Below are 14,059 nucleotides of genomic sequence, written 5' to 3' on the forward strand. Positions count from 1 at the left end.
AATATAGAAATTATATATCTTTTTATCAACTAGTATATGTGTTATACAATTATAGAACGATGAACGTGAAAATTTACACACGTCAATCGACTATTGACAATTGTGTTAAATTTAGTCTGTATCCAATCTATCATAGGTTTATAAATTGAATTTGGTTTTGCATATTAATATTCGGTTTAAACAAACAAATCATAGCCTTCACGTTTTTGTGAACGCATAGTTTAAGCCTAACGAATTGCTCTAATAAAAATATTCAAATGTATTTCCTCATTCATGTCATTTAAGTAAATAGTTTGAATTTATTAAATCAATATCATAATATTTGCATTCCATTCATATCTTAAAAGTTATATTATTTCTGTTTGGAAGTAACAATAGCTGTTCCATTTTCAAAAATAATAATTTTACAGATCCCACTACTTGTTTCATAAAAATCAAAATGAATCAAAATCAAAATTCATTTATTCAGTCCAGATGCGACCTAAGGCATGCTTGTGAATGTCAAAAACGTTTACAAAATTCGCGAAAGAGCAAAACTACGCCATCCGTTCGCAAGACTACCAGGAGGTCTTGTTCTGAGAAGAACGGGCAAGAAACTCAGCATAATATTACAAACGTCTATTTTATTAGCACCGTGTTTGATATTCTGTGATTTTCTATACGATAGTTCTTAATAGCAAATATTTATATAGTATTGTATCTATTTTCATTCTACTGTTAGGCTTTCTGTCATAACGAACACAGGCAAAACAGTCGTTTCTAGCCAAACATACTTGCAAATCCATTGTTTCACGTGTGGAAGTAAATTAGTTCGTTTTCTTTTTAGTTCCTAATAATTTAAAAACCATTTAAACTAACCTACCACTTCATTTTAAACCAGTAAAATTCATGAACTTTAGATAGATACGTATGACAATAAAAATGATAAAACAATTTTAAACAACTTTATTTCTCATAACAAAACAACAGAGGGAACATCTGAGTATTATACAAACCTATGTATATATAGTATAAGTAATTAGCACGTGTCCTATTTCCATAACGACTTCCAAAGCGTACTTCTGGAATATACAATATTTACGTTCCCTGTAAAACTTTTAGGAGTTTAATTACAAACAAAGCTATCTCAGACAATAAACCTACATCTGGGATGAACAAAAATCCTTCGCAATCTCAACTGCTATAGGGAGGTAAAATTTATGGCAACAATAAAATGTGGGATGCTTCCGTGGTCGGAGTAAGAGCGATACATCTGTACCATAGTTCTTTACAAAGTACAACATGCCTCGAACGTTTTACTTCGTTGCGTCTGTGTGAATGATGGTGCAAACAAGCTTCGAATGGAGTGTATACAATATTTTAAGGTTATTTATGATTTAAAGATTATTTTTATAGTATAAACTAATTGAAAGTACTTTACACTATAAAAATAATCTTTATGCAAGGTATGTTCAAAACAAAATTTTTCTTTCAATTTTGGCAAATGTGATGTTGTGTTATATATTATTGTTTTTTCTAATTTTATCTTTGTATATTATTTCCTTTTTAAGAAAGATTTTTATTTTATTTTGGTTCGGAAATATTTTATATAATTTTACAACAGTCGGTTATAATTATTAGTCGCTGCAAACTATACATTTTGTGTGTAAAATTGTCATCTCAAAATTTCGTAAGAAACTCAACTACTAGATCGCTTTCAAATTTAATCCATTAGAATGCTACAATATCCCTGAGTAACAAAGACCGTTTCAACATTCCTAATTATTACGAATGTCATCAACACTTCATACAAAGACAGAGTAATTCCATGCTAAAGTAAAATTTATATGAATTTCCCAATTCTCAAACGCTTTCCAGCTATTGTAAAGTAACATTTACAAATCGCGAGGGCCACGAGATACTTTCGAAATCGTTTTACTCTCACCGTTCGCTAGGCCTTCGACTCTTGACTAACTTGCGGTTACAATGAACTCAAGATACCAGAACTATCTAGTTCTGTTCACATAAATCTTTATGTGTACGATGTTTTTTTCATAGTTATATACATTGCTCATTCAATTACTGGATTGTAAGGAGATACCAGGTGCGATTCCACGTGATGGATATTTTTTTATATAAGATAGAAGTAATATAAAAGAATTGCTGTTCGTTTGTCTCTCTAAAGCTCGAGAATGGCTGGACTGATTTGACATATGATCCTATGAAGATGATGATGATGATGAAGTTATCGGTAGAGATTTTGAATAAATGCATTAATCGAATTGCAAGCCTTGACATTTCGATGCATTTTTGTCAGTTCCCTGGAGAGTCAACACTGGAAAACTTAAATAATAAGTAAAGAACTAAAACCGACTATTAAATATTCCAACAAAAACTATTTCTAGATAGGAAATGTTTGATGTTTAGAAATAAAAAAAATGTCACTTGTAGCTATGAGATCTGGTTTATAAATGTTGTATTAAGTTTTGGCACATACCTATGTTTTATACACGATACGAATAAATTAAATAAATTAGGAAGAAAAGTGTTTGTTATTATTACAGCGGCTTACACACAATTGTAGTAAAGTAATTACAGTCGCAGAAAACCTTAAAAAAAGCAAGAAAAACTAGTGCCGAACAATTCTTTTCTAAATCTATACAATAAAGTGTTTTAAGTTGCAGTGTTAAATTCTATAAACCTTTATTTAATATAATAATTTATTCACACATTATTAATAAAACGGTAATTTTGAATAGATGCATTAATCGAATTGCAAGCCTTGACATTTCGATGCGTTTTTTGTCAGTTCCTTGCAAATATTTACCTTGACCAACATGGTCACAGTATTATTAAATGTGTAAATCTAATACGTATCTAAACACTCGACTAACATTATGAATAGAAATGATGTTATAAAGGTGTTTAACACACAATAATGAACCAATTAATCTTACTATAAACTTTATATTTGTCTAACATATATTTTTGACACGGGCCTGTTTTACAATGTCCGGAAAAGTTCCAAATAAGCTATTTATTACTTATTGGTAGGATAAACAGTATTTTTGCATTTCACTACTGTCAGATAGCGCTTTTCGCCATGAATCTCTTATTCGGAACTTTTATCTTTCGAATAATTTATGTGTTGCATAGCTATTTGGTACTTTATTCATTCATTGTGAAACAGGCCCTAAGAGTACCAACAAAACAATTGTGGTTTAAAAAAATTAAAGTTTAGTAACATAATATTTTTGTAATATAATTTGTGTTATTATACATTATCTCATATAATACTAAGAGTATACAAAGCACTAAATAAGCCATGTCAATAATATTAATTTTAAAAAATTAATATAGTATTACGCGTCTTCGAGGATTCAACGTTTTGCAATACTAAATATAATTAATATCAGTTGTTTAAAAATAATGTCCAAGTAGAAGCAGATATTAAGTGAGGTTGTAAATTCAATCCTCGGTTGTGTAATCCATATCAAAGCACGTTTTGGAGCACGAAAGATAAACGTGAAGAAATCGACATCGTTATATTCAAAAATCAACAGCAATATTATATTTCTTATATATAAATCACATGTCACGTTGTTTGTCCGCGTTGGACTCCGACACTACCAAACCGATATCAATCAAATTTACACTTCGTGTGCAGTTTGATCTTAGCTTAATAGATAGGATAGCATCTCAATTTATGCCCGCAATATTATTTTAGTGCTAATATTTGTTTATTATTTGATACAATTCTAACAGATGGCGCTGTGTTATAAGTACCAACGTTTCACATAAGCTATCTACATTTCACATAAGTTCTCCGACCGTTTCCCTTGAATAGTTTACTACTATTTAATATAACAAAAACCTTAGCTAGAGCAACGCTTGGCTAGTAGACTGCTAGTATTATTATAAGAAAAATTACCAATGAAACAGATACTGTCTGAGGTCTAATACAAATATTCTAGCGCCATTGAATTATTATATAGTATATATCATTATGAGATGGATTGGGTCTGTGGTATATAATCAAAGTAATATCAGACGCTAATAAATGGCCATTAAGTACAGAAGCCGGTTGTCCGATTACGCCTACTCCTGTGAGTCTAAATACATATTTATTTATTAAATACTTAAGGTGACCGTACACCTTACGCACTATAAACCTTAATAAAATAGACAATAATAGTCAAAAAAAAAATTGTTATTCAACTGTCTTTGAGTATATAATAAGATTTTCCTTGACAATCTTAATTCTGGAAACTGCTATACTAAGCAAAATGGCCTCGTTACTTCTTTTAAAATTTATAAATCTTCATTTTGAGCATTTATCTTCTGTCTCGTAATTAGATACATATATTTATTCATTGTCACTATCCCCATGACTAACATTTACATTTTTTTTTATATTGTACATAAAACTCCGTAGGTAATTTTTTATTTTTCCATACTATGAAAAATAAAAAACACCCACGGAGCCTACACGCCTGTAGGAAATCGCTTTTTAGCGACAAAGGCCGCCCGTTGTCTAAAAACTTATGTAGCCTGCTACATAAGTTAATTAATGTTTTGTAAAGTAACGAAGTGTTAATGAATAAGTGATAAAGTAATTATTTGAAGGACATATAAAAACTCTTTGATTTAATTTTTAATATGACTATTATAATAGACCATTCTAATTAAACGAAAGACTAGTATGTCCTTTGCTAATTTTGCAAACTTAGTAATGCCTTAAAATACCGGCTGTTAACCATTATATTCTTCTCATAAGTGCAATTAATATTGGTTCGAATTGTGAAGGTATCACGATAAAACTGGCATTGTCTTGTCTACTTTAAACATAATGGCAAAGAAACGAATGCAATCTGATGCCAAGAAACATGGATGCTTGTAGCACCTTTATTTATCAATTAATAAATACATAAAAATAAAAGTATAGTATGTTCGAAGGTCCTTATTTTACTCAAGGTGTTGTCGTGTCGTGAATACCTTGGACATTTAATACTTAAAGTGAAAGCTATGTAACAAGTCATTCCTTTTCAACGGACAATGCGCAATTTTTGCAATTTCATTCACTTAAATATATATATTACAAAAACAATTTACGTAATTTTTCAGACAAATAGTATACCACACACGTGTATTCTAAGTAAGTTGCAAATACTTAAGAAGTTTACCTAAAGATATATGTAATTATATACAATTAGACATTAAAAAACAAACAACACAACACAAACCTGTCAGGTTAATAAGTACTAGCGTGTTAAAAAACATTAACATGACAGTAAAATTATTCACCGTATTTGAAACGTGGAAGGTCACCAAAGACATCTCGCACCGACTCCAAGTCTTCGTCAACCGCTGTCTTCGCCATATTCTGGGTATCTACGGGCCTGAAAAAATCTCCAACGAGCAACTTTGGGAGCGCTGCCGAGAAACCCCGATCAGTCAGCAGATCAAGAGGCGCAAGTGGAATTGGATAGGCCATACACCTCGAAGGGATCCCAGTCATATTCCCAAACAGGCGCTTGATTGGAACCCGCAAGGAAAGCGAAGGCGTGGCCGTCCCAAACAAACCTGGCGCCGTACAGTAGCGGACGAGGTAAAGAGAGCTGGTAGGACTTGGAGCGAGGTGAAGCACGAGGCGCAAGACCGAACGGGATGGAGGCTCGCTGTGGACGCCCTCTGCCCCACCTAGGGGTTATAGGACATAAAGAAAGAAGAAGAAAATTATTCACCAATTCCTTAGAAACATCATAATTTAACTTGCTCATAATATGAATACATCGTTAGCTATTTATCTCGTTTAAAACAACCGTTATATCTCATAAACGGTGGCTCTTAGGAAAAAAAGTATTTCGACATTTTTTATAGATAATTATCTGATCTACAAATTTTGTAATTTTATGATAAACCATACCATTTTCCTGAAAACCGCGAATAACCCGTTTTTGTGACCTTTGACCCCGAGTAAATTTTTTTTGCACGTGCCGGATCGCTGAGGACTTTTCACATTTCCTTTCTAATAGTGTATTGATCAATCCTACCAATATTCAGCTAAGTGGGAATTTTCTTACGAATAGAAAAATAAACTATTAATTAGGTTTCATCATAGATATATTCATTATTTCATTATAAATATAAAAAACGGTACCACTTTAAAGGGTTTCTCTAAATAACATTTAATATATGTTAATCGCTATAAAAACTCTTGAAGAAATGAATTGGTGGAAAACGTCGTTAGATGAATCAGAAGATTTATAAAATGCAGCCAGAACGTTTTGTATTTTCTTTTCCTACTGCTCTATTATGAAGCTAAACTTTTAATTTCTGTGGAGACCAACAATAACAACTTTAACTCTGTTAATGTTGAAACTTGAAATAGCTTTGTGAGCGTAGAATTTATGTGATTTTTCGAATGCTGCGTCAGATAAGGTGTGGTTAACTTTTTGATTTCGTACGATGAATGGGTTAAAACTTTTCTGCTTTGACAGAATAGTCGTGGTTGACACTTAGAATAGGTAACTATTAAGTATTAACCCTGTGCCAATCATCCTTATGCAAATTATGGATCGCGCGCAGCGCGTTCTGATTTGATCGGACTGGTCCCTCATAAGTACGGTACTTCAAATGTACTGGTACCTTATACGTACTGGTATCTCATAGATATTGGTACCAGTATCTATGTGGCCGTAATATCTAGTACTTGCATACCTCATTGGTACTTGTGCCACACAGGCACTAGTTCGCAAAAGAAAATGCCTTGTGACCGGACTGTGAAAGATTTCCAGCCATCAAGCTGAGTTTAGAAGAAGAGTTATAAGGTGTAATACGAGTCGTATATATCTAATATATTTTTTATAGAACAGGAGGCAAACGGGCAGTTTACGTTTACCCCCCTAGCATATATAAAAAATAATAATTTATAATTACATCTAATATTTCGGTATTTGATACCACTAAAGGTTTATTATTTTTGTTAAGCGTACAGCTGTCACTTGAAGCGGTCAGAAAAAAAAAAAGAGTTGTGTTAAGATCAAAAGCAACTTAAAACTAAGTTGGGACTACTTGTTATTAAATTGTTTTTTTTTATATATTATGTATTACTTAATCGAAAATATTTCTTCCTTCTTTTCTGATATAATTTTATCACAGTTTGAAATAAATTGGTAGATCCATGACGTTGATTGATACTTTACCAAGTGATATAAGAAAAAACAACCAAGAGACAAAAGCTGAAATGTATGACAGACTTACGATTTCAATAATTACATCATCACAATTTAAAATTACAACCAAGATTCGAGTTGACAAAATAATTTCGAAACTCCAATTAAGAGGTTTCTTTACAATCGAAGTTTTTACTTCAATTAAATTTCACATCTGTTTATATGGGCCATTTCCCTTACTGTTTATGGTGTGTACGAATTAAGATGCTTTAAGTACCATGTCATAATTAGCCTTTGACTTTAGTGAGGGGACCTAAGTACTTAGTCCGTACGTATACTACCTAGTATAATAATATTTGCTGGTGATTCCATACGTATACTAGCTAGTATTATAATATTTGAAAGTGATTTAGATTATTTTAAAATTAATTTGTTCATTTCACCCAATTGTACACAAAGCGTATTTGACAAATTCATTATTATATTACAAATACAATAAGTTATAAATCCTTAAGTAGATTTGAGGGAATAAAACAAAACAATAATCGTATTTTAAATAATAAACATTTAAAAGTCTTTTTTAATAAACATTTGTAACTTACCGAAGATCCCTACATATACGGACAACATTCAAATACTTGAGAGTATGTATAATGTAGCCCATATCTACGTAATTGTCCTGAATAACTGATACCCCGTTAAATAAACCTGTCCATAAATTGCCTTGGACATTACTGAAAAAAGCTCATTCCGATAGGCGATAACCTGTTAAAGAGTGAACATTAACCCGTACAGCCCGTTTCATTACTCCACATCGGCGATTATACCGCAATGTGGAATGGCACTTTTTGTGGACACCGTCATCTATCGGTAAACGACGTAATTAGGGCAAGCTCTAGGAAAATTCGCTTTTTGCTAAATGCTCAAAGATCACAATACGTTTTGTTTTCTTCTATGAAAATAATTGCTTATAATAGTTATATTGAACAAAAAGCGGGACTAATTATAAACAATAAGTTAGAAATAAACTTAAAAATTACAACAAAGAAACAAGCCAAAATCGATTACATTGTTAAAAAAAATGTTCGAAATAGCAAATATAAGTTTATGAATAGATAAAAAATGTGACACGTACATTTAACAAACTACTTTAAAGTAAAAAGAGATTGTTACTATTGCTAAATAAAGTACTTCCGCTTCCTTAAATATTTCGTCATATCCTTTTTCATACTATGGAAAAATAATTATTTGTTTGTTAATTATAAGACTATAACTATAAATTATATTGATATTAGATATTATAAATGAATAAGTATAAATTTAATTGATATGAATGCAGATTGTTTTGACGCTGCAACACTACTTGATTTTTTTTGAATTAAATTTTATTTACAAAAAAATCAATAGAAATATTTACGCCAAACGAAAGAAAATTTTAATTTTTTACAAAGTTGTAACCGAATACTGTAACCGAGCTTCCAAACTTATCTAGGTGAAGTTTTTGAATATATAATAAAGTTTTATTTAAAAAAATGTATAGAAAGATTTACGCCAAGCTAATACACGAAACAAAATTTTAATTTTTTACGAAGTTGTAACCGAATAGCCTGGAGCCCAATAACTTTTTGAGGAACAAAATTGCACTGAGACCGAGGGTGACTTCGCTGTAATAAAGCTGGAATTTGAAAACATTTCTTTTTCCTACGTCACTTTCAATATACCTACATCTAATTTTTATTTATACAAATAGTTAATAAGTAATTCTATAAATAGTAATCTCTATACAGTGGTATAGACTTTATTCTAAACTAAAGTTCTTTTCCCTTGAAAAAAAAAATTGTAGGCCACATTTCCATAATCAGTGAAGACAGTAGACGGGGAGTAAATAGGAGAAGATATGCCCATCGCCTACCTCCCACGTAGTATGTACCTACTGCACCGGAGGGTTTTGAGTGTAACATGCTGTTGAGTAAAATACGAGACCTCGGAGCCTTTGTAACGCGGCTTTGTAGGAATTATTCGAGGTCGTTTTAATGTCTATTGCCCACCCAGTATCTAACTAGCAGAGATCCTGATGTGGGTCGAGTCCCAAACACCCCTGCAACTTTTGATGGCATCCTTGCCTGCAAAGGTCATGTAAATACCTCAGAAATAAAAAAAATTCTCAATTGTATCTGTATAAATCTATTAAAAGAAATTATAACCAATTATAAATAATAATTACTTCTTTACTCGATTTTGAAGTCATTGCATAAATTGTCTTGTAATGTATATGAAATAAATTCACTTACATTATTAAAACTTACAAAAGATTGCAATTGTGGCTACAACGCTTCATTTGCAAGCTGTTGAAGACAGCCTCACTGCAATTGTGAGAACAATAGCGAGAAATTTGAAAGCTTTAGTGGGTGTTAATTGACAAAAGCACCTGCTCTACTGCCTTTACTTTTGGGTTCCAACTCCTACTGACTTGCTAAGTATTGATATTATATTAAAACATATGACGACCGACACATTACCGACATCTTGGTAGAATGGTTTCGCAACACAAGGTTTTTCCTATGTGTGTTTTTAAAATGTTCAGTTGGAAGACGTACCTTAACCACTGGGACGTCTAGATACCTATTAACATATGTAGTTTTAGGTGATCAGCCTGCTGCGTCTGACAACACAAATTATTTAATTAGAATTAGCGACCATATCACCGGACCTTATCTGTGTAACCCACTAAGCCTACATGTCGAACTCGTTTATCTGAGACGGTCTAAGGTGAATTAATAAGTATGTGATGAATACTATTTAAAATATTTGAATTACAAATATATAAGGAACATCTTATTTTAATTTGTGATGCGTGAGTTTATCCAAAGATGTATAAAACTTTTCTTTTGAAGTAAAATTTTCTTAAGAAAACGCCCACTTTATAAACTTGTGATACCAAGATTAAACTTTATATCAACGATCGGCTTTTACTTGATACATTATTTCGTAAATTGTAATTTTAATATATTATGTCTTTATGAACTTCATAAATAATTAAGTAAATTATACTATCATGAAATTATCTAAATGCCTTATTTCCGCATAAAAAATCTTAAAAAATCTACAGTTAGTCTCAAAGCTCCAAACACTCTCTATTTAATAAGTACCCTTCCTTTCGAAGCTCGATCGATATTACTCTAGTGCACTGAAAACCTAATCTAGACATCACGACTTCTAATAATGAAATGAGGTCACTTGGTTCACGACCTGCTAATCACTTCCCTTTGAAATGAATTCGAAACATTTTTTAAATTCTTGTATTAGAATAGCATTTTTATATTTCCGTTCTAGCTTTATTTCACTGATTAATTTTGTTAAACATTTTTTATTAAAAGCATAAACGAATTTCTTTAACGTTTCATTTGACAGTACGACAACTATCAACTAGGGGTAATACATATTTGCAGTGTGTAAGAAAAATTTGAGACGCGCGTATATTTGTGGAAATTCTATCGGGTTATGTTTTTTTTATTACTAGAGGGCCTTTCTCCCGGGCGACTAACGTCACGGCCCAGGAAGCTAAGCTTAAATAAGCTACACATGTTTTGTTTATTTGGTCAAAAAAGAATATATACATTGGACCTAGGATAGGTGGTTGAGGGTTAGTTTTGCTGTTAGATACAAGACTTTTCCGTCAACCGCCTTATTAGAGTCCGCATATCGGGTTTGAAGAAACACTGCTTGAATCTGGGTAACAACTAATTCTTTAAAGCATGAATTTATAACTGAGATACTTTTAGGGGGTATTAGGGTAACAACGCTGGATTAACAAATATAATAAGTTGACTCATTTAAAAGTTCGTAAATCTAAGACACATATGTTATTCGGTATTATCGGAAACGAGAATATTAAATTTCAAGTAATCAGTGTGGTGAAAACTAAAGGCCTCGTATAGCCAATGTGTGCATATGTGCGAATCATCGAAAATATCATAATATTTTATATATATATACATATATGTAACTTAACTAATGTTAGGTTGCATAAGTCCTAGTGAGGAGTGTCCATGGGCGATATCACTTAACATCAATCGAGCCATTTGCCCGCTTGCTCTATTTTCTGTTTTAATAGATTTAACAAAGAGTTTTACCTTGGGTACTGTTGTATACGTACCTCAGCGAACAAGTCTAACCTCAACATTACGCATTCGCCTCGCGCAAAACGCGTATTCACTTTCCAAGGAATGCTATTTACATACAGTTTTATGATAATATCATAGATACCGAAAGTTGTAATCCTTGCTTATCGTTGAAATGGAAATCTCGGGTTAAAATGAATACATTATCCAAGAAGTTACTCAAGATAATATTTACGCGATCTCATAAGTTTATGTCGAAATATGGGAGCTTTTGATATGTAAATAATATTAACTATAAATATATGTTAAATTGAAATTATGTTAGAAAATACATAATAAGATGTAGATATTCTAAGTTCTTTGTTTCTGTTACTTAAATATATAAAAACGTCCCAAAGTCAATGCGGTCAAACTACAAGTATTTTTTTTAAATTAACCGCTTTTCCGGAGCATGTACCAGTCGTATCAGAGTGCCACTCTCAGTCCTGGGGTGATAGATTCGATCCTCGGCTGTGCACCAATGAACTATAAATTTCGCTCGGGAAGGATAAACATGGTGAGGAAACCGGTTTGCCTTAGACCCAAAAACGATGGCGTATGTTATGCTCAGGAGGCAGATCACCTACTTGCCTATTATATTGACAAACGATAATGAAACAGTTACAGAAATCTGAGTCCGAGACCAAAAAAGCTTGTAGCGCCACCGATGTATTTTAGTCGCGGCTTTCATAAACAGTGATGATACAACTGTACTACCAGTCTTGTATCTTATCTTGCATACATTTCCCTCGATGGTCAAAAGTTTTATACCTGGCACATATTTTAGAATACATAGCGGCTTATGTATGACATTTCCTATACCTTGAAGTGTTAAAAGTGCACAAAGTAGCAATAGTATGGACACGCACTTCTTGAGGCACAATTAAGATATCAATAAAATTATTAGCAAAAAGCATCATAAAGTGTATTCTCGATATAACTACATAATTGCAATATCTTGGGCGGTAATTACTAGTAAAGTGGTAATGCAAGTAAATTTTCACTTTTCTTCTATTTCACAGTTACTTTCATAAACAAATGTGCATTCCCACGATGTCGAGTTTTCTCATTTAAAGATATGACTATAGAATATAGATAGATTGTATATTTCACATCGCATCATACCTATATCAATACCGTGCAGTGTCAATCTAAAAAATAAATAAATCAATCAATGGATTTTTAGTTTCATGATTAATTTTTTAATCTAATAACCAAGTAGGTGATTAGCCTCCTGTGCCTGACATACGCCGTTGACTTTTTGGGTTGTATTAGCTAGTTTTCTCGTGATGCTTTTGTTTACCGTTCGAGCCAATGCTGGGCACATAGAAAGAAAGTCCATTGGTGCACAGCCGGGGCTGGAATCTATGACCTCAGGGATGAGATTCGCACACTGAAGGCACTTGGCCAACATGTTTTTTTAAATATGAGTATTACGATGGAATTACAAAAAACAAACATTTCCAAAAAAAGCATTCAAGAAACAAAAGAACTCAACAATTACATATTCAAAGGTCATTCCCAGATCCGATGCTTAATAGGAAACTACTTTTTTATCATCGCATATTAAAGATAAAATAATTTGTAATTTGTAATTATACATACAATTACGAAGCTGTACACCCAAAAGCATTAATAGATTACCTAAATATTCAATTTCAACTTTATCACATACAGAAGTCGGTTAATGAAAACAATATGATAATAATCAATTTTAATTATAATCAAATTTAATGAAACAGACATGATTTAAATTTAAACCATTACAACCCAATGGAGATTGCGATCCATTGGGTTATTATGGTTTGGATTGTTGCGATCGATACATATATTATACAGCATAATACATACAATGCCATCACATCATCAGATGTCGGGAAAATACTTATCTGAAACGTTTTGTGCTGCATGCACCAAGTAGTTTTAGATAATTTATAGGTAGCAAACCCTAATCAAATGGTGTAATATTATTGTTGATGAGCGAAGATGATATAATACTCATGTTTAGGTCAGGTATACTCGAAATCCATTAATATCACCGTCGAACTGGGTTTGTCCGGCGACACGCCACAGGCGATTACAAGCACGTGTTCTCGCATAATCATTACATTGCCAACAATAATATTCGCATAATTAATTGGGCATACAATGGTTATTTTGGATTGCATAACCTGTACAAGATTTATTACTGGTTTTTGTCTGTGAACTAGAAATACTCTCATTCCATATAATAGTATTCGTGAAACATTATGTATAAATTATAATTAAGAACTGTAACAAGTGTAAGGTATGAATTGAATTAATTTTACAATAGCAAAAACCTATAGGATCACAAATATTTTATTTGTGTAAAATATTTTTTGAAACAATAAAACTTATTTAAACGCCATCTAGTGTAATAAGGTCAAACTACGTACCCTTTGAGACGCGTAGCAAGGGGGGTCAAGAGCGCCCCCGGGCCGGAACATCGCCGCACTTACAGCTGCCATCTGCCGGCTACCTCACTTTACCCTTCCACCGAGACATTTCTCTGAAAATAAAATATAAACAAATTAACTCTAAGATATCTTAACGAGCAGGAATTTCTGGCATTTTTTACACCTATCTAAGTTCACTTTTGTTTTTTATTGGTATGGAAAAACTAAAACAATGTAATAAATATCGTAGTAGTTTTATCTAGAGCGTTTTAGATTTAACGATATAAATAAATTTTAGAAAATTAACTGTAATGTAAGCAAGTTTGGT

At 32.2% G+C, this 14,059-nt stretch overlaps 1 protein-coding gene across 1 annotated transcript in view; it reads right to left on the reverse strand.

Moving 5' to 3' along the window:
* The window catches only part of LOC111003064, a 102,742-nt gene that overhangs the window by 24,192 nt on the left and 64,491 nt on the right, over nucleotides 1-14,059 (reverse strand). The window contains exon 3 of the mRNA XM_022273424.2: nucleotides 13,732-13,844. Coding sequence (XP_022129116.2) covers nucleotides 13,732-13,803 — 72 coding nt within the window. The 5' untranslated portion in view covers nucleotides 13,804-13,844. The remainder of the gene's footprint in view (nucleotides 1-13,731; nucleotides 13,845-14,059) is intronic.

This window comes from Pieris rapae, chromosome 4 (genome assembly GCF_905147795.1).
Source record: "Pieris rapae chromosome 4, ilPieRapa1.1, whole genome shotgun sequence".
Taxonomy (NCBI): domain Eukaryota; kingdom Metazoa; phylum Arthropoda; class Insecta; order Lepidoptera; family Pieridae; genus Pieris; species Pieris rapae.